The 23160-nt window shown below is 35.3% G+C and overlaps 1 protein-coding gene across 1 annotated transcript in view; it reads right to left on the bottom strand.

Annotated features, from left to right (window-relative positions):
• Positions 1-23160, bottom strand: part of CalpC (calpain C) — a 254196-nt gene that overhangs the window by 84307 nt on the left and 146729 nt on the right. The window contains exon 4 of the mRNA XM_081765418.1: positions 14567-14822. Within this exon, the coding sequence (XP_081621544.1) occupies positions 14567-14822 (256 nt within the window). The remainder of the gene's footprint in view (positions 1-14566; positions 14823-23160) is intronic.

Below are 23160 nucleotides of genomic sequence, written 5' to 3'. Positions count from 1 at the left end.
CTTCGAAATACAGAAATTACTCTAAATTCCTGTTATCCTAAATAGTACTCAAGTTTGCTCATTTAGTACTCTAAGGTTAATAAAAATGTATTGGATGGGCCATTCGTCCTGAAACACCCTTGTAATATCTGAACTAATAGAAATTTTGTAAAATTCAAATATCGACAGGGTGTCAATATTTGACATGCAGCACAGTCAAATTAACAATGTCGTCAGTCCAATAAAAAGTTTCTCATGTAACATAAGTAGTTTTTCAAATGGTATTGTGGCATTGTTGGAGTGAAATAGTGGGGGAAGAATTTGTTCTGTACGAGATGACAATGCACGGTCTCTTTATGCGCTTACCAACTACACTAAATTCAATTTTGTCGTTGTTTGAAGCCCACGTGAACAGTATGCTCCATTCTTCATAATCACAGTATGGCAGAAGGACGGAAAATAAACAAATCAATGAAACAACCATCAATAGTTTCTCATTAATAACATGGTTAAATCGGATAAATAAACTATTGTCTACGCCTCACGTGAAACGTGTCTAAAGGAAGACTCATTTAGAAAAAAGCGTGATTCCAAAAGCAATAAAAAGCTACAACATCGAGATTTAAGATTTCGTTCACTTCTGTTCTAAAAATCAAGAACATTGGCGCCGGAACCTTGAGCTTCGATCCTCTGAGTCAATATTATTTTTATTACTATCATAGAAATTGAACAAATTTTCCTTTTTGCAATAGGAAGTTTAACATGATCAGAAGGTTAAACACAGATAACTCTCTAATACATATTTGTAGGTATATTTAACATGCTAAGTCTAAACGCAAAGTTCAAGACCAAGAAAATAATTGGAAAGGCATTCACATTTATTATTTTCTACCGTGTCTTTTTAAAGTTTAATCTATTATTTTTAATAAATCTTAGCACTACAGCAATTTTGAACTAAATTCCTGCATGGCAGAAAGATATAACATACAGTCTATAATCGGAAATTGTACTTGAAACAACTAAACTTATCAAAAATTCTAACAAATTTGTTACGTGCAATGAATTCATCAAAAACTTAACTTAGCTTTCAAAGAAAATAACTAGTAATGACTGGTCTTCTCTTTACCTTCGAGTAGAAACTGACCTGAAAGTACTACGTTTAGAGAAACCTGATTACACATTAATTATTATTCTGATTTTAGAAGATATTGTTGTATTATAATATTGTTATCCGAAATACCATTTTAGCCTAACTACCCCCGTCCCTAGTGGCACCCAAAGAAAATTTTCTAGGGGGAGCATCTCCATGGTTCCTATATTACGTCTGGTAATTCTGGTATTTTGTATGTGGTTTGCTATATTACATATACATTTTCGTGCGCCATGGGGCGGGTCCCATCCTGCCCCCTCCTTCAGGCGCTCATGCCCGTCACCCCCCAAAAGTAAGATTTCCAATTCCTCGTAGATTTAATAATTTGGATATTTACATGAGAAGTTCCATCATTTAATAATATGTAAGAAGATTCAAAGGAAATTTGATCAAGAAATTGCATTAAGTTGATTGAGCCACCATGGCTGATCCTCCCTCCCAATAATAATAATAAACTGAAATGCATGCCCTTAATACTTTCTATGAACATTACTTCTGCTCCAGAAGATAAGATAAATCGTTATTTTCCCCTTTTTCCAATCTTAACAGCACATGCCTCACTCTCTATTGAATATCCTTTTTTTTCTTTTTTTTTTTCTTTCTTTTTTTTCTTTTTTTTCTTTTTTCTTTTTTTTTTTTTTTTTTTTTTTTTTTGTTGGTATTCAACAAGCCAACTTTGATTAGAGTCATTCTAAAAGACTATAAAGACACGGTTGTGTGTTTGAAACAGCACGGCGCCTTCCCCCACCTACTCCATCATTAAAAGTCTTATATTTTGAATTGGCCTTTTGCCCAAGCCTTTGCAGATGCGTGCAACAATGCAAAGTTGATTAACAGCGAACTGGCTAGTGTATAAAATAAGCAAGAGAATACATTCACGTTCTATCCAAAGAGGTCTCCGGTTCATGACCCCTTTGGAAAGGTGACGATCACGCCTTTCAAGGCCAATGAACAAGATGGGTGAGTTCGTTCGCCTAAAAGGTGCTGATGAGAATAAATATCTATTTCAACAGGTATGCTCAGTATGATCACAGGAAGCGGAGTTTAAAGATCTTTCCATTCAACCACAACCACAATGAAACTCGTTTATAGTGTTTGTATGATCTTGCTGCCTTAGATAAAATCCAATCCTTCGAGAAACCCACTTATTTATTACAGTGAAACCTCTCTAAAGCGGACAGCCGTGGGGAATTAAAAAATGTCCGCTATAGAGAGGTGTCCCGTTCGCCTTAGAGAGGTTTTAATATTTTTCTTACATAAATTAGTAAACAAGGTAATATGCAATTACAAAAAATATATTTGCATGAATCATGTATTTACGAATATTACAAAAATGTTATTGTACTTGCATTATCCTTCGCCATCCAATACTCTATGTTCGAGGCATAACATCGAGATAAGATGTTATAGGTTTCTGTACTTTACACTTATCACCACTTACTACATTTTCGATATGTTAGTTAATTTGTGGATTAATTGCAATCCAGTAGTGTCTTTTTTGAGACAATATGCGCACCCGCGGGCAAAAAGTACCGAACTTGTCTTCTGCTTGGTTAGAGATTCCGGCGGGATAGTAGAATGATGTGTCATCTCAAACGGCGGCCAACTGTCAATCGCTTTTGCGTGTAAAACAGGTTGGATGGGAGTGGCATGCAGACAAAGGACATCTGAGTTGCTGAGCAGACAGTTGAGGAGGCAAAATGTCACAATGCTTTCTTGGTGACACGTGTATGGTGTCCGTGTTGATACTAAACGGTACATTTACGGTACTTTTCAACTTATTTCTAGAGAAAGTGTCCGTAATACGGAGGTAAATAATACCTATACTAGACAGAAAAGACTGTCCGCGTCCGTACTAGAGAGTGTCCGCTTTAAAGAGGTTTGCCAATGTTTTTTTTTTTTTTTTTTTTTTTTTTTTTTTTTGCTATTACAGTGTTTGGGGATTACAAAATATGTCCGTTACGGGAGGTGTCCGCTTTATAGAGGTGTCCGTTAGTAGAGGTTTCACTGTACCAGCTCGTCAAAGAGAGGGTGTTCAAATTTCCAAGTTAATATAATTTCAGTTATATATAATACTTTTGCACACAAGTTCAAACTCCGAAACCCCCTTTGCGCACACCACTATTTCTTTCCATTTAGGAGTGGGCTTACGCTGGCTCAACGGTAGAGTGCTTACCTCTGGTGCGTGGGGTCCTGGTTCGATTCCCGGCCAAGTAACTTTGTGGTGGACAACATCCTGTTTGAGGATTTTCTCGGCGTACTCTCGTTTCCTTCCACATTATTATTTCACCAATTCTTCCATCATTATTCTATTTGCTTTAATCATTCCCCTCCCTTAGCCAAAAACGCATAATCGTGGGACATTATATTGAAAGATTTTCATTTAGAAATCTTTAAATGATTATAGTTATTGCGTAATCATCATCTCTTTCTTCCATTCACACGAACGGCCCTTATGTGGTTCGGATTCCACGGTTATCAGTAGGTCCTGTCTCATATAGCCTCGCTGCTGAAAGGAACGTTAAACTCAAAATCAATTCAACTCTTTCTTCCACTCACAAATTAAAATATAGGAATGGTAATAATGCTAAATAAGAAGTAGGCTTAACCATGAGAAAGGTTTGCATAATTTTAAGGAATTCAGGACATTTCGTTTAAATCTAGATGGGTAAGTTTACGATAATTAACTTTACTGTAAAACCGGATAGTGTAACGTTAATATAAATCTAGATAGTGAAAGCTATTGGTTAACATTAATTTAAATCTAAATAGTGAAAGTTACTGATTAACATCAATGTAAATCCAGATTATGGGAGCTACTGGTTAATATTAATGAGTTAACCAACAGATACTGTTAACATTAGTATACGTTAACGAATCTAGATAGTGAAAGATATGGTTAATATTAATTTAAATCTAAATGGTGTAAGATACTGATTAACATTAATATAAATCTAGATGGTGTATGATATCGATTAATATTAATCTAGACCGAAGTCTAGATGTGTAAGAAACTGGGTAACATTAATGTGTCAAGAGCTTTAACTTAACATTTGATTGAATATTTGATCTTCAGCACACGCTTGTTTTCTTCCTATTACAGGGCAGTGACAGTGATGCACTCAAGGAACCTTTAGAGGTTTTGATTCCTCGAGCATTATATTATGGAAAAATAAAGATCTACTACATTAAGTAGTTGGTTGATTTTTGGTTTATTATCCATTAAGCAGTTAGACTATATGAAGCGTGGACCAGTTCATAACATGGGATACGAATCTTAGCTTCCACCGGGAATAGAGCTCGGATCTCTCGTGTTGAAGTAAATAAGTATATATATACATACAAGAATCACGAGTGGTAGAACCCTTCCTTGCATTGACGAACTTCTGCGTACTCCTCTGTTAGACCGGCCGCGCCTTGACCAGAGGAGAGGACAGCCGAGCCGAGGTACAGTACTGAGAGCAATACAACAAAGCCTCGCACCGCATATTTTCTCGAGCAAGTGCTACACAAAAGGACTCTCCAGCGTTGTAACAGACACACAGTCAATGCACTCAGATCTTTCTCTCTGCGTCCTCTCCCGTCTCTCTCTGTCTCGACTAAGTTACCTTGTCTCTGACCAATGTGCGGCCGCCCTTACAGGATAAACAAACATCCTCTACTTGCTCTAATGAATGATAGTAAATAATGTTTTTTTCTTTCTTTTTTTTCTGAGAGTGCACCAGAAACCTAAGTCTATTGAGGGCTATCACAAAATGAAGAAAATGTTTATCACGACAAATTGTGTACGATTGGATTCGAATGTTGGGAAGCACAACACCCATTCAATCAAAGATGTTACAAAATAGAGGATCTACCCGTGTGTGTCTTAATCCTATTAACTCAATGAAGCCAAAAACCAACCGAGCATCGGCACTTCTGATTGGCTACTCTCGTTTCCGCCATCCTCTGATTGGCTAGTTTCGTTCCCGCCATGAATGTTGGATCAAAACATTGTGATGTTATTGGGCGGAGTAGACAGACTGAGGGAGGCGAAAATGTGATGTATGGCTTCAAAATTTTGTTGTATAGGCAGATCCTCTATTTTATAGCATTCTTGCATCCAATAGTGGCAACATTGAACACGTTTGTACTATAATACTAATGAACAGACGAATAACTATTAATGAGCTACACGAAGCCTAAAAATTACTACCATTCTACTTATGATACTATCCATTCAACATTTGAAAAAGACTGGTTCTTAAATAGCTACCCTAAGAGTACGAATTCTTAAAAAACTGTATTTTGAAGTATTTTATGTATTTTCTACCTCATATTATGATCTCTTTCGACTATATATAAAAATGGTTTAACAGATCATCCATGTTGAAGAAATGGCTTATAAACAAGACAATATTTGAACAAGATTGACGTATTTATAGACGTAATTATAGATGAGGATACTCTATAATTACCTTAATTTTCAGGCTCTAGTCCTTGAAAATATGTAAATCATCAATGCAAATACTCAACATCAAATTAATCTTGCAACAATCTTTCTGAAGAGTAATAGTGCCTCTTGAAGGAAATCACATCAAATTAAAAAAAAAAAAAAATATATATCACTACAAGCTGAGAAGAAAGCTTACCCAAATAGTAGTAGCTTAGTTATAGTACCGATAGCTTACATTAATATTCATTCTTGTATACATCTTTCGGAATCTCTATGGAGCTTTCCTCCCTTGCAGTAACAAAAACTGTTACAGATGACTTCCCTCAAGAGTCGCCACTGTTTAAGACTAAGAAGTCAGATAATTGACAATGATTCAAGAAATTAATTAATCTGAACATATATTTTTGGTTCAGGTTGTAATTTACTATATAAGAAGAAACTAATGAAATGTAATGAAACGTGACATAAAATTTATAAAGAAAATATTTAACAATGTTGTGATCCAATTGATCCAACCAAGGAAGACTGGAATAATTTGCTTTTGCTTTGTACTGAATGATGATTCGCTTTGTTTTAACGTGGGTCAAGGTAAATTCCAGCATCGCCCAGCAGAGGAATTCTTCAGAGGCCTTTGCTCTCGCCTTTCTTCTAAGAGAACAGCTCACAGCACACATTTACGTGAGAGTGGAATAGGATTTCAGTAAAGCGAATGCAATCGATATCGAAGGAAGAATAAAGGTAGCTGTACAATTTCCTCGCTCAACTTGATGTTATTACAGTTATAAGATTCGAATAAATCGTTACCAAAATAAGAGCTTTTTCTAAATTGAACTTACTTTAGTGGATGTTGCCAAAGAAAAGTGACACAAACTGCTTAGTGAGGTTTATGAAATATCAACAAAATAGTTCGAGACATTTAAGGAAATTGAAGTTTTCAATTTCAATCCACTACTATACTTACTGTTTGTTTGAAAAGCTAAAAGTATTTTATTTTTAGATTTCCAAACTAAAAATTTTGCAATTCATAAACATGATCGGTTATGGTCGTCCGTCTGCCATAGTTATCACAGGAAGTATGACTACAGGTAGCAAGATGTAGATTTTAATGTGGATTGAGTGTCCCAAGAATAGGTTCCCTCTCCCTTCTTAATCTTCTATTCGAACTGGAAGTGGTAGAAATTAATGATAGAAAAATGTTAACTGAAATGCAAGTGGCGTTCAGAAAACCAGTCACACGTCTCACTTTGAAAATCCTTCCTGTATTTTAATGAACCACCTGACTTAATGAAATTGCAGCGGAAGAGTATAACATGGGAATTCTGAAGCTCGTGAACAGATACCGCAAATGTATAAATGAAGATTGTGATTATGTAGAGCAGTGAGGGAAGCTTCAGGTATGCAGCAGAATAGTTTATTCCAATAAATATCGTGTTTTTCATTTTGTATAATGATCTTTGTTTTCTGGATGACCCTCACATATCAAACGAAAATGAATTTCAATCCATGGTTGTTTGAATTTCTATCTTAGGCTAAAGTATCAAAACATACGTGGGGTTGTCAAAAGAGATGGCTGACTACAGTGGCGGATCTAGAAAGTAAAAACTGGGGGACAGCCAGATCCCAGAATATGATAGGTATATCAAGAGTTTACTATAAACTTTCAAAAATATGTAAATAATACCTTAAATTATTTTTGTTATTCAGAAAACTGCGGGGTTACATCCGCCTGTGGTTGACTAGGGTTTTTAAATATAACTATACATAAGAGAAACACACAAAAAGCAATGTCAAGAAAAGATCTCTACTGAAGTCATAAAGTCGTTTGATAAACATTGAGAGTACACACACTTCAGTAGAAAAAAAAAAGAGACACGTTTCGTCCTTATTCAGAACGCTGTCAGTTGACTTGATATAATATAAACCAGTTAAATCTGGAAACACTAAAATAATTAGTGAACATGAAACGCATGATGTTAAAGTAATGTGTCAATTAATTCAACGTCAATGTCATTATGAGCTATAGCAATTAAATAACTTGATCTTTCAACCAAGAGATATCCGGCTGACTGAGAAATCAACAATCAACCATTTAGATACCTTTACATAAATATATGTCTATGTAGGCTGAATTTCCTGTTTAAAATAAAAGAAAAAAATACTTTATATCTGATAGCCCACCAAGTGCTTATTTGAAATGGTTTATGATGACATGATTATTATGAAGCACAGAAATACCCAATGTTTATATTAAACTAGCAGCGTTCACCCCGCTTCGCTGCGGTCACCCCGGAACGCAATAAACGTTGTTACTTAGATAATTTTTACTTTTTCGCTTTCAAGTGATATGATAAAAACCATAGAAGATTGCAGTAAATCTTAACATTATATCGCCTGTCATTTATGTTAACCCGCCCCGCTTCGCTGCGGTCATCCCGGTGCTGGCATATTGTAAAAGTGTCTGTAAAAATAAGCAAATCAATTAAAAAATTTTAAACAGAAGATTCAAGCTATTTTCCGCTGTATATCGCCTGTCATTTATGTTAACCCGCCGAGTGACACGGTCATGCGGGTTGCATATAAATACGTTTATTTTTACCTATGATGAACTAATAACAAAGGATTTGTACGTTATGGACACTTGAATGGTCAATTATCTCAAGACACTGGTAATTAAAAATTAAAGTGATATGATAAAAACCATCTAGGGTCCAAATCCTAATAACCCCCCAAAAATAAAAGAAATTGGTTCAGCCGTATTAGCGTGATGAGGGAACAAAGGATTTTGTACGTTCTCTTTTATATATAAGACTAGCAGCGTTCACCCCGCTTCGCTGCGGTCACCCCGGAACGCAATAAACTTTGTTACTTAGATAATTTTTACTTTTTCGCTTTCAAGTGATATGATAAAAACCATAGAAGATTGCACTAAATGTTAACATTATATCGCCTGTCATTTATGTTAACCCGCCCCGCTTCGCTGCGGTCACCCCGGAACGCAATAAACTTTGTTACTTAGATAATTTTTACTTTTTCGCTTTCAAGTGATATGATAAAAACCATAGTAGATTGCAGTAAATGTTAACATTATAGCGCCTGTCATTTATGTTAACCCGCCGAGTGACACGGTCATGCGGGTTGCATATAAATACGTTTATTTTTATACCTATGATGAACTAACAAAGGATTTGTACGTTATGGACACTTGAATGGTCAATTATCTCAAGACACTGGTAATTAAAAATTAAAGTGATATGATAAAAACCATCTAGGGTCCAAATCCTAATAACCCCCCAAAAATAAAAGAAATTGGTTCAGCCGTATTAGCGTGATGAGGGAACAAAGGATTTGTACGTTCTCTTTTATATATATAGATAAAAAAAAAGAAGAACACAAAAAGAAAAGAAAGAATGTCATAAAATAATGACTATCTCATTTTGTCACGGAACATAACGTAACTATGCGTCATGTAATAATGAAGTGATAATAACGTATGCTTTAATCAAGCCGGAAGTGATGAGAACTGGTGTGCTGACCGCTCACTAACAGCCATCTCACTGGCAAAAACCTTTCCTGAGCTTTAATGTTGGGCAGGGCCTAATGACCTAGGTAATTTGCCGCCCCATGCAATGGCAACATTTGTCGCTTTCCTTTCTCCAGAAAGAACATACCTTAAAAGCCACAATTTTAAGTGTGTTACCCCATCATAAACAACGAAGGGGAGGGAAAGTGCACTCGCACTCAGAAAGGCATAATTACTAGAAATACAATCTTCTTGTGTCTAATTTTTTCTTTAAATAATAATCTAGTATGAAAATGAAAGATAAAGCGAACACATCTACAGAAGAAAGGAGGTAATCCTATTTATATAATTCAATTTCCAGCTTCAATCTCAATACATCAGTTTGCAATTCCTGTGCAATTAGCTCTTTTATCTTTATTTCTGGATTTTCCTTCTACAGCTATTTTTTTTAAATATTTTTTCCACCTTCGTATGATTTTAGAGATATATCACTATTAGGATACAGGGCTTACAATTTTCGTAGTTCTTTATTAAAAAAAATACAGAACTTTATGAAAAAAAGTACTAATATATTCTCATTTTCTATTAGAACTAATAATTATAGTATTAGCAAATATATTGACCAAATTTTGCTGTTTTCTTTTCGCTAGCACAACAAAAAAAAGAAGAAGAAGAAGAAGAAAGAAAGCACTCGCAATGTTATGATATTTTCTGCACTTGAAACCAGACTTTTAAATCTAAGTCAACCATAAACCAGCTGTCTGAATAGCCCTTTTTCGTTTCTTAATAGTGACAGCAGCTGCTCTCTTCTTACTGGTTTTCACTCGAAAGTATTATTGCATCCTTATTACAATCCAGACATACCCCCAGGCGACTTCATACGTTTGAACTACTTAATTAATACATCGCTGGGAGGGCCAGCACTTCGGTCTGAAGGGGGAGAATCTACATGCAACTGCATGGATCCTTACATGAATTTTCCTATAAAATTTATTTCAAAAACCCATCTCATTTGTGGCAAAACTTCAGCAAAAAGGGCTTGAACAGAAAAAAACTATCAAGCTAGTGTACGTACGAATGAGTTAATCAAAAGAGACTTAAAAGTCCATTGCAAATGACCATTTAAGCATTTGGCATGAGTTGTTTTTTGATTAATGTCTTTTCACTGCTGAGAATGTGCTCATTTTAATCTAGGCACGTTCTTTCACTCAGTTGGAAGCTTATTCCTCTTTGACTCCAGATGTCGTCTGACAACTGCTTTGGTTTATGTGACACCCACTTTTTAGTTTACAAAAGAAAAAAATAATGAGAAAAGCACGCGACACGAGAGCTTTAATTGCTTTGTTCATTTTTATTTTCTGTTATTAAGTTGCCCTTGAGACGAGACGAGACGGGAAATATTTTCTAGTCTCGTCTCCTTTTGTAAATTTATCACGAACTGTATTTATATGGTTCTATTTAATCTATCGTTATTGGCAAATGAATTCTAGAAACGGAGAAACATCTATTGTTGGCTATTAAGATAAAATTACATTGAGTAACTGACAATCATTCTGGCATTTTATTGTTGTCAAATTACACTGATTCATGATAAGTATAATTGATATTTAAAAAGAAATTGTGCAAACGTATCGTTTTAATGTTTAAAAATGTTCTTCATTATGTTCATACAATTACTTAATCAAGTGCAGTTTTTATATTTATGAATCACATAACACAAAACCAGTATTTGAGATCTAAGGCTTCGGTGAACCAGTGTTTCTCACGGGACTCGAGACATTTCTCGTATCGTGGGCAACGCTACAATGACCGCGGCGACTCATGAAGGCTGGGCTCTACACCAATCTTGAACTGCTTTGCCTCACGTGTGACCCATCGGAAGAATTCGGTACAATTCGTGGAGCTGCCTTCCGAACGCACACTTCAGAAAACGTGAATCAGCAGAAAAATGCACCAACAATGTTGCCACACTTAAAATACATGGCGAACGAGCGTCAAAAAACAACATTTATAGAACTATAACACGAACACTAACAATTATTCGAATTAGACGCTAACGACAATAATAAACAACACGAAACTTAGTATCAATGCGACAACAATGTGCTCTCAGGAGATATTCTCTGGGTAGCGCGAGAGACGACACTGGGAAAATTGCATGTATGGGGGTTGTCGATCGGGACACGCCCTCCCGTTCTATTGGGCGCTGAAATTAGGAAATCTAGGTCAAGCTTCACGACTCTTTGTAATCACTATAGCGTCTTCCAAAATCTAGTGGTTTAGAGAGCGTTTCTTTGGTGAACGAGATCCCAAGGTCGATTTGCAGTGGTAGAGTCAGTCTCGTATCCACAGGGGGACTAGGGTGGGCCAGGCCCCTCCTAAATTTTGACTGCCCCCCTAAAATTTTCACTCCTAAATTTTGACTGCCCCCCTAAAATTTTCACGGTAGGCTTGCAAATGAACTATAATATGGTTGGGTCGGGCCCCCCTAACTTCTACCGGGCCTCCCTACATTTTTGGGCTGGCTACGTTCCTGGGTAGAGTATCCGTTGCACTTCAGTGTTCAGATCTCACTTTAACCTGTAGGTCTACTAACAAAAGACGTATCATAAATAGAAATCAATCATTCAATTTCAAATATTAAAGTGTAGAATGTTTGGTATATATATTTAAGTGGTGTCACAAGGCAACCTGCAAGATCGGTTGATATTAAAGCACCACACATAATCTTGACAGGCGCAACAAGCAGAAGAATGTGCACTAAATACATCAGAATGAAAACGAGGATATGCTACCGGTTTTATGTAGTATAAACACTTCTAAGAATCTTTTTTTTTTTCTTTCTTTTTCAACTTTCCCCGCAAGTCATGTATTTATGGCCAATGTCAAAATGTAGCAAACATGTTCTAATTGCAACAGTACACAATGGATATCATCTAAACGCTTTATTCGTTGACTGAAAAACATTAATAGACATCTGATATTCGTTTTTTTTTAACTAGTTGTAAATAAAACATAACAGGAAACAAGCAAAGTCATTTGTACTAAAATGATCTTTAAGGTCTTAAGTGTAAAGAAAGAAATAATATCATCATCTCATCCTTTCTGACAACATAACGTTTGGAAGCTACTTCCATATGTAGGACATACTTCCTCGAACGAACCACCATGTTTCTATAAATCTGAAATTTCTTCAACCTGAGAGAAATCCAGAATAGCTTTTATCAGGGTTATCCTTTTCCGGCATACGGCGGTAATTTTCACAGTATATGTGTCTCCAGACTGGAGTCCGGAAGATCGAAACTAGGCTCAAATTAGAAAAATTCATGTAAACGATATAGAAATCTCTGGTCCAGAGAGTTATGTAGAAATTTACCCTTCAATGGACGCCTATCAGTCTTTTTACAGAGGCGAAAATATAGACATCCTAAGAACCATCCAAGCTTATGACTAGGTATTGAATGACATTTGACAAATTAAACGGAAATTAGGTTTACGAACCACACTCGCCCTCTCCGTCCACGTGTGTTTATATACTATATCCGTCCTTAACGGAACGATTGGCTGTGAGTTTCGGATTGACAAACATTCAGTGCCACTTGTTGCTGCAACACGAAAACTTCATCTCTATCCTTCACTAGTTTATTATATTATGTATATAGGGTGGACAATTTATCTTCATATACCGTTTATAACTTTTAAACCAGCAGATAAAAGACGCTGAAATTTTGTACCATGTAAGATACCGGAAGGGTGACTTCGTCTGGTATACTCTTCGATACGAAAATATTAGTTTTTTTTTTTTTTGTTGTTGTTGTTGTTATTTCATAACGTAAAACAGGAAAACAAATTTACACTCAATGATACTACTGTCATTTGTTTAAGTGTACAAATTGACATCATAGTCACGTGAAGTCCATTAACCCAGGACAATAGTTCGTGACAAGTACTCACTATTTTCGTAAGGGCTGATTTTTCAGAGCACGGAAAGAAATTAAGTTAGTTCGGTCTGACTTCGTACAGGTCAAATAACGTATCACCTAGTTTCTTTACCTCTACTTTAACTGTCTTCTTCTGTCATTATTGTTCTCCCTTACCCAACTTTCGCTAAAATTTCCCCAAGTAAATAAAATGTTCCTGCATCCATCTTCTCTACTGAAGTCTAAATCATCAACTTTTCAGGACAGTGAGTTGAAGGTTGGCACTGCTGGAAGTTAACTTTGGTGGACAAATGACAATCACTTCCTGGAAGGACGGGGGATGTGTTCCTTCACCTGTGATGTTTATACACAAAACTTTCCTAGCATTTAGGATCACTTTAGCATCATGCAGTATGTCAAGAATCTAAAACTTTTACATATTGACTAAATCCCTTAATTGACTTAGAAGCTAATGGAAGAACTCAAGTTTCTTGAGCCGGGACTTAAATTCGAGATTTTACAAATACAAATTGTAAATCCTAGGACATCACTTACACTTACTTTCTTTCGGAGGGAAGAATCAAAAAATGAACATGCCAGGTTTTCAGTTACACAATCTGGTTACCATACAGGAGTGGCTTGTTACAACGATTGTCCCACGTAAGATTGTTTTACATGAAAACACGCTCTCTCGTAATTATACATAAGTAATCATCTATCGTGCTTTATAGTATCATAAGAGTGTGCTACTCCTGGTGCAAATAACAGGAGCAATGACGGGGGAAATTAAAAAAAAAAATCTATATTGTCAACAAACAATCCGCCTGTCATTTAGGTTACTTTCAAATCAACACTTGAATCTACCATTTGCATAGTTCATATTTAGTTCGATGGCAATATGTACGAAAATAAAACTGAAAAAAAGTATACTTCATGCAAATACGTTTCATGCTATCGTGACAGTCATTTTGAACAAGTAGATATGAGTCAAACGTACTCGTTATCTCTACAGTATTCGCAAATTCGAATTTACTCCGTTCCGTTCCGTGCTTTCTTATTTGTTTTTTCCACTTTTCGCTTGTACTATAAATTCATCTTCAACTTAAGGAAATGTGATGTCTCTGCCAAGAACATGATATCGAAACGCAATTGATGTCCAGATTTTTTTTTCCGGATGTTCTGGTATTCTTTAAGATCAGAGATGCTCGCATTCTGACTAAATCTATATGTCCACTCATTTTTACATATGAGTCTGTATGGTAGGTCGTATTATTATATTTAATAGAAATTTCCAATGAGAGAAATATCTGAATTTAACCTTACGTCTCTTTATATATCTTGCGCCATTAAATATTTCCCAATATCATCCATTTCAATTTAGTGTCTCCTTTAACATACATAGAATAATAATTAAATTCAAATATAAACATACTCTCATTTTCAGTAAATTCTTATGTAATATTATTTTTCACGAAACGATTGTTTAAATAACTTTCGGGTAGATGACCTCCACTTTATGTTGATAAATTCAAAACAAGAAGACTAACAGAAGCCGTACTTACTTCGCGTAAGCTTTTTCTAAAAGTCCTGGCCAAAACTGGTCGGAGTGTTGTGCCTGTAGGAAAGCCAGCTTTCCATGGACCGTGGGCAGTCGATCGTCCACGAGCACCTCCACCCATTCTCCGCACCACCACAGGCGAAACCTAAACACGCCTGTATACTGGTCGCCTGAGAACGTTTGATCGGCTGGAACTACCCTGTAAAAGAGGCCCTTGCTCAGGTACAATACCCCCAAGCAAGACACGAGCCACCGGTCACCTGAAAGATAAAAGAGGAAACAAAACATTAATGTTTAAAAAAATGCACAAGAAACGTTCATTTTTTTCACTCTTATAGTTTTCATTACGTGACTATACCATATATCGTATTTCCTGACACTGAGATTTAAAAAAAAAATCTTAATGCCTTAGCTTGCGCTTCCTTCATTAATACATAAGAGGCAAAACATTTATATTAGTTAACTGCATTCAGATCCTAACAAGTTTCTTTACATAAAAACTTTAGTATACGTCTGTCAGAACTGAAGCGGGACAGCTTTTTCTTTCTTTCAGTGAGCTTATCTTACGGATGGCCAATTCCGGAATTTTACTTTCCGGAATCCGGAAACTAAAGTCGAAAAATTCCGGAATTCGGAAAAATTCCGATGTCGGAAAAATCCCGGAAGTTTTCTGAATTACGAAATGTTCTAAATTTCGGATTTTTCCGAAATCCAAATCCGGATTCCGTAAATTTTTGGTCATCCCTAGTTTATCTCTTTAATATTCATGAAATGAATATATACATATTGGTGAAGTTAAATCTTACAAAAATTTGTTTTAAAATAATTATATACGAATGCACTAGCATGGTATTTTATTTTCAAAAATCAATAAAAATAAACGAAATATTAAATAACTATTAAAATCTTAATTAACTTGAATTACAGAGTTAAAGTGGACCTCCCCCCCTCTTCTCGAATAAACGATTTTCTAATATTTGTTACTGCATCCATATTTGTCCTGAAATGCGAAGTATAACATTGATTTTATCAGAAGAGTGGAAATAAGGAAGTTGAAGATTTTGTTACTACTATGTTGCTCATTTCGTACGTAAGTAAGCGCTAGTCTGTTTGTCTGAATATTCTGCCCGAAGACAGATTCTAACCCTTTTTCCCTAACCCAATTAAACAGGAGTAAGAGGGCCAGTTTCTTTATCCTGTGGCTCAAAAAGGGACACGGCGAACAGGTAATTGCAAGCTGCAATAGAGGAACAGTTATATAGGAATACCATATATGCAAGAACTGTGCATCTAGGATTTCATGACGCATACATAAACTTGAATATCTCATAAAGGCACTCTGATCTCTTGTACTGTTAAAATAACCGTAAAAGAAATTTAAAACAATGCTTTCATTCAATGCACCAAAAAGAAGCCATACATGGGGTAAAACAAAGAAATAAGCCTTAAGGCGAGCATACACTGACGTAATTTTCGGTCCGTAAAATATGAATTTCCGTCTGCAACCTGGTCCATAGCGTAAAAGGAAAAGAAAAAGACGCTGTCACTTTTCGTTCTTCCTCTTGCCCGTTGTTTGAGCACGCGGTTATTTTCCACTTTACTCAAGTTGTTTGAACAGAATGAATCTATCTAAAGTCATGCCTTTAAGTGCAGATGCTATGAATATTGTGCTATTAAGGAAATGAATAGAAACAAAGAATAGAAAGATTTGGACCAGGAATTGGATTTTAGAGAGAAATACTCAGGGTACGTATCACTAGCTTCTTCAGGAGTTCAGAGAAAATTTAATGTTCTATTCAAAATACAAAGTAAATATGATTAATGGACACATTAATCTAATTGGAAACTGTACTTAAAATAAGAAACGGTACGAGCAGTCCTGAATAGTGTTACAACACACACACACACACACACACACATATTATATATATATATATATATATATATATATATATATATATATATATATATATATATATATATATATTATAAATAAAAATTGTCCAAGATTTTATTTCTTACACTGTATCAAAGTGAGATTATCTTCGCGGTTATTCCCTTTTAATTTTATTTGTTTTCATATTCAAAAGTTCTTGCACTCAGTCAAAAAAGTGTATAAGTTTTTTTTAAGATCAGCCATTCTCAATGAGGTTTTCCTGGGTTTTCCTCATTCGCACCACAAAAATGCCGGGATTGTATCTAACATACAGGTCCCAAGCCGCTTCCTTCTCCAATCCTTTCTTCCTTCCCTTTCCCCGTATAGTGTGATCACCAAGGGACCTCGTACTTCATACGTGACGGGCTAATATGGCCATAGGTGCCGAAAGCCCATAAGCCTAATTAATAATCCCTAATCCAGTGAAGGACAGAGCTATGAACAACAACTAGGGCTTAAATTCGGTGCATGGACTGTTATCCAAGACTAAGTCTCACAGTATAGATCGTTTCTCACCGTACTATTTCGCCTCCAAGACAGCTGATTACGGAACTACGCCACAAACCGACACAAATCCGTTTAAGTGTCATTCACAGTAGACAATTCACATATACGTACGAAAGCACTCCTTCGTACCAAAACTCAACAACTACACATATCATCTGTAGGAAGTTTCCGGTGCACCTCAATGTGAAGGAACACCTACAGAACTTCATGCATGATTTTTTGTTTCTTTTTTTCTTTTATTTTGTTGAAACAACCACGTGTTGCACGCGAAAGAAAGAAGACCCACTTCGCATTGATTACGAATCTAGTCAAGTGAGTTTAGCAGAAAGCAGCACCATGTTAAGTATTATAGATGGACATGTTTTCTTGGAGCTGTTCATCTGCGGCAGAACGAACCGGTTGTCACACATCGTTCCATTCATTACCTCTGGCTTTATATTGTTCTAAATAATTGTCTACAGTTTATGCTACGTGTGAAAATTCTAGTTTTGACAGAAATCCAACCACTTTTGAACATTTACTCAGAAAATATTTAAAACGGGTAATTTCCTAATATGAAAGGCGAAAAACACACTTCTTATGTATTTATGAGCTCATATTTTTTATAGTAATTACAATAATTCATGCTTTTTATGGTAGGCATACTTCAGCCTTCTTGTACTAATTTTGAAGTAACCAATATCATAGTTAACGAAATTTGCAAGTAGGCCTGTTGTAACAGCAATAAAACTGCATTGTACAGCAATAGTAAGGAATAGTTCTCATAGGAAAAGTGTTATAGAAGAAATTAAATTGTGAATTAAAATACTTTTGTTGTTCACATTGTGAGTCATGTTTCTATATATATATACTTACCATTGGTTTCTATATAAATGTAATATATTGATCTTAGAGAGAGAATAGATTATAGGATACGCAACGAGGTTCCCTCGCTTCATCCAATCAATTATCTTATACACTTATGACAAGATTAATGGTAAGATTCGTGTGTCTGGCATTTTATCTGTAGGCAAAACAATAAACTTTGTTTTGCCTAAGGTAAAATGACTGGCAATCAAATTTGCGTAGCTCGGGGAAATTACAATTTTCTCTAAGTTATTTTTTTCTTAAAGCTCAATGGAGAAACAAGCAGCTTTCAATTTTAAGGGAAGGCTCAACTTTTATTTTTTTTAGCCCCTCAAGAACGATCTTTTATTATTATTATTATTATTCCTAACTATATATAAGAGAGTAAGCAACGTTCAAACATTTTTTGCTGTTGATGATTTTGATGGGAAATAAAAGTATGCTTCATTAAATGAAGTGTAGGGGCTACCGTACTACATTTTCTCGCTCTAGCTTCTAAACTTGGATCATATCATACCAATGGCGTATTTTGTAGGCTACTGGCGTTAGCCCTAGAATATTACAAAATAAAGTTATTATAATAAAAAACTAATTTATATTGATAATTTTATACTTTAGTATCTTTTTTCAATGATACAAGTTTCTGAGAACTGTATGTATTTAGGAACATCCAGTAGCTTCTTTGCACGGAGTCTATCTCGTTTCTTTAAGAGATCTTCGATTTGACAAAGCAGTAGAAACCACTCTCTTTGTGTAGTTGTGAGCGCATTCTCCTTCGCTCCACCTCCACAGAGTACGAATGGACTGCCAGGTAGCACTAGTTGCCTACAAAAGTAATCGGTCTCTTGGGTGTGCGCGAAAAGTAAAGGAAAGATATACAAGTAATGACAAAAAAAAAAAAAAAAAAAAAAAAAAAAAAAAAATGGAGTCGTTGGGAATTGTCTCGGACATCTTGAGCCTCGTTCCGTACCGGTTTGCGTCAACGGAACGCAAATTTTGTTTTACAGTATTTTTCAATAGTTGGCTTGGATTTCGTTGCGAAGGCTCTTACACACAGGGTCCTTCGTAGGTTAATCACCTATTTCATCATTCTTTATTTCACGCATAACTTATATTTATTCTGGTGAATTGAGTTACACCATATCCAAAGCAAAATGTAGGGACATTTCATTCAGTAAATGAAGGTAGAAATGTACGATTGTGTTTCCGTAATACTAATAAGATAATAAATCTTTCTAGTGAAGAACAAACCATATTGATCTAACTGATAAAAGGAAAGTGTGTTTTAAGCTTTTCTCTTGTTTTGAAGACTGTATATTAACATGGAAAAAACTAAATTATAAATTATTATTAACGTACAGGTGCTATAAAGGTTAATCGTAGCCCAAGCCATCAAATCAATATACGCCACTGTATCATATTGTAATTGATACGGAAAAAATATTTACGAAATATAAACAAAATTATAATAAGAGTTTTCGGGGAGCTTGATATCTAAGAAATCTTATCCCAAACGAAGTACCCCTTGTAATTTTTTTCTTTTTGTATGTGAAAAATTATTTATACCATATTGTAGATTTGGTAATGAAACATTTATCATATTTATGAAATATGAACAAAATTGATTGTCATTTTTGAGAAAATCGTCCGCGAAAACTTCTAAAAGAAGTTACCCTCTGTGAATTTATTAATAAAAAATAGTGAATACATTTTTTTCTATTCTTTGTAATTTCACTAACAAATAACAATATTGCAGATTTATTAGTTAAACATTTACTTATGAAATATGAAGATAAAACTGTCTGTCATTCTTTTCTAGAAAACTGTACAAGAAAAACTAACCTTCAAGAGTAAATTATCCCTTCTAGATCTTTTTCAGAGAAACAGCTAATATGGGGTTGTTAAGGAAATATTGATTTACGAAAAATAAAATTGTTAGAGCCGTTTTTGAGAAAGCACTTTTTTTATTCTTATTTTTGGGAGTAGGAAGAAAATTCGAAAAATTTCTCTGGAAAGACTCATTAAATACTTAAGTGTAAAATCTGGTTCAGATACGTTGAACGGTATGATCAGTAGGTAAGTGTACATCAGAACGAACAGACGTCGAAAAAATAACTTTTTTTTTGTATATAAGTATCGAAGATGAAACATGTAAATCGTTTGAAATCTAAATTCGACTTTTTTCTACCATACTTCCTTATATCTTATCGGCGATCGAAAGTAAAAGTACAAAAACATTTCATTTTATTTAGCTGATACAGGTTGAACTTTCCACAAAATATTGATGTCTCAATTCTAGTGATGAGCGCAAGAGTCTTGTCTTGCAGTTTTTGCAAGAGTCTTGCATGCAAGATCAAGACAATGACCAAGACCAGGAATCCCGATGCAAGACCAAGACCAAGACCAAGAGGTGCAAGACCAAGACCAAGACCAAGGCTCTTGCGCAAGAGTCTTGCACAAGTACCGGCTCAGTGGTAGAGCGTTCATCTTTGGTGTTGGGGTCCCTGGTTCGATCCCAGCTTGCACCATGTGAGCTCTTGGGGGGTATTGACCGTGTGTGTAGGTTTTCTCGGGGTTTTCCCGTTTCCTCCTGCTTTCTTCATTTCACCATTTAATTCATTTCTCATCATCACCATCTCTCTCAGCCTTGATGCATAATCATGACACGTAAAACTAGATATTACATCATTTCAAAACATATTAGTGGTATTCTTCTAAAACTAAAGAGAAATGTAGTATTGAACATCGGCAATTCAGTATACTATAGGTGCCGACTACATGGGTATGGCCTTGGCTCCAAGGATCAAGCATCCGTTAAAAATTTTTAATGTGTGCTCAAAAAATTAATATCGAAATAACATTTTCATGATATTGACAAAAACTTGTGTATGTGACCGTAAGTTTGATTTCATGGACGGGTGCTTATACGTTGAATAATTGTTTATCAATATGACTTAGCCTCCTCAGGTATATGGCCCACGAGGATTCAGCGATATAACATTATACAACAATAAACAATCCATATTCACAAGTGAGAGTGATTTTGTACAGTTATTTCAAATAACTTGGAGTTTCATGCTGTGTTTTTGTATTTCTAATATAGGTCGAAAGTATTTGTATGAGTTGAGGTGAGGTGAGGTGATTTTGAGTTTAACGTCCTTTTCAGCAGCGAGGCTATATGAGACGGGACCTACTGACTAACGTGAAATCCGAACCACATGAGCTCCTGCCGGGAATCGAACCCGGGTCTCCCACGCCAAAGGCGCATACGCTAACCGTTTAGCCACAAAGAAGCTCTTGTATAAGTTGAGTTTACACAAAAGACATAGACAGTTGAGTCGTTTTAAGTTTTTATTCAAGTTATACTAAAATATTAAGAGGTTTGATTATTATCGTTATTATTTTAATTTTTCTTTCTCTTTTTTGGCCAATATTGCTAACATATCATCATCATAGCTATTCTGCCATTATTGGCAGGTCACTTATTGCAACTCAGAAGCTTCGACATATGGTGGTCCTCAGCTAGTCTCTTCGTCTTGACGTAGCAATTTTCTGTTTTAATACCTTCTTTCAACTACAGTCTCCTTTACCCCCTCCCTCTCTTTCCTTCTACCATATTCTCTAGCATGTCCCTCAATAATCTTCAGCCAATGTCCCAACCAGTTCCTTTTCCTCCTCTTAATTACAACTAAAATTCTTCTTTTCTCCCCTACTGCTACTATTTCTAACACCTCATTCGTTTTCCGTTCAACCCAGCTAATTCTCTCCTTTTATCGAAAGCTTAAAATATTTTTTTCATCGCTTTTGCGTAATGTCCATGTTTCTGTTCCATAGAGTATATATTGGAATCAGTAAAACAAAATCTCAATATTTAATTGGAAATTTGTTCAATACAAAGATTAGAGAGATTATATATATCTGACGCTTTTAGAGTGTAAAAATAATTTAGCAATTTGTGGTATTTCAGTAATCTGTGCCGTCTTGATTTTCTTTCATGCGTATCCCCAATTTGGGAACCAGTAGATTATTAAATATGTTAAAAAGTATAAAAAGATTACGAAACGTTGTAATTTATCTTGTAAGTAGTGAAGCGTGCGGACCCGTTGAAAATAATAATAAAGGTTATCACCTATGTTGTATACTCAGGGCCGGTGAGAGCGGTCGCGGGCCCCGGGGCTGAGCAATCCCGGGCCCCTTACATGTTCCCTTTAAACTTTTTACGTACTTACCACTTTGGACGGAGGTAAACTAAAATGAACATTAAGGCTTATTTTGAACTCTTTATTAGACCATTAATGCGTTTAATTTGCATGTTAAACAGTATAGCTATATCTCCAAATAAGTGATTAATAAGAATTCTGAACCTAGCCTATGTTCACTGTTCGCTGAAAAAAAAAAAAAAAAAAACTCTAATTCACTATTTATGATTTTGTTTAGACCCTATACTTGTTGGTTCTAAGATTTTTGAAGGCTTCAAAACTAAAATGAATAAAAAGTTATATATTTAATACAATGGTTTCAAAATATAGAAAAAAGTAACTTATCAATTTGTAATAGCAAAAGTTCTCCCCCAGTGCTCAATCAAATGCTCAAGACAAACTAATGTATGAAGTAAATACAAAAAGAACGTATTAAATAGTTAATAAAAGTTGAGAAAGTAAATGTTCTCAACCATCCAATCTACCCTGTACTATGAATATCTTTGCACAAATTGTTGCTATATATAATTATATAGAAGTAAGCAATGTAGTTAGTCTTTCTTAACTAGAGAGATGAGGCATTAGGCCTAATTTAGTTATTTCAATGAAATGTTGCTCAAATTAACTATAGTGTGATTAATAATGTGATATTAATAGTAATTGTCTGTAGGAGAAATTTATTATATGTATTACTACTAGACAACTGTTACAGTTACAATGTATCCTTTTCTACGTATAGTTACAACAAAATTCCCTTTCTGGCCTTTTTCAGGGCGAATTCATCAATGATAGCATCCAGGTTGGTACACTTGACAAGTTCTGTCTCCACTGCCAGCAAGCCTAAGCTTGATAATCTGTCTTGACACATTGTAGAGCGTAAAACATTTTTTACTCTATTTAACAGAGAGAAAGAGCGCTCTGCACTAGCAACGGTAGCAGGGATTGTGGCGAATATACGAAGGGTCACTGTCAGATTTGGAAATAAAGTTTCTAGATTCAAAGTTTTGATGTTATTTAGGAGATTCCATGGTAAAAGCGTTTTTTCACCAAAATTGGCCGAATATATCAATTTCAGGCTATGCAGTGCATCAGAAAGATCATCTCCTAAAT

The sequence above is a fragment of the Thermobia domestica genome, chromosome 7, assembly GCF_964235325.1.
Source record: "Thermobia domestica chromosome 7, izTheDome1.hap1.1, whole genome shotgun sequence".
Taxonomy (NCBI): domain Eukaryota; kingdom Metazoa; phylum Arthropoda; class Insecta; order Zygentoma; family Lepismatidae; genus Thermobia; species Thermobia domestica.
The sequence above is the reverse complement of the archived record's forward strand: the minus strand, read 5'-3'. Positions and strand labels throughout refer to the sequence as shown.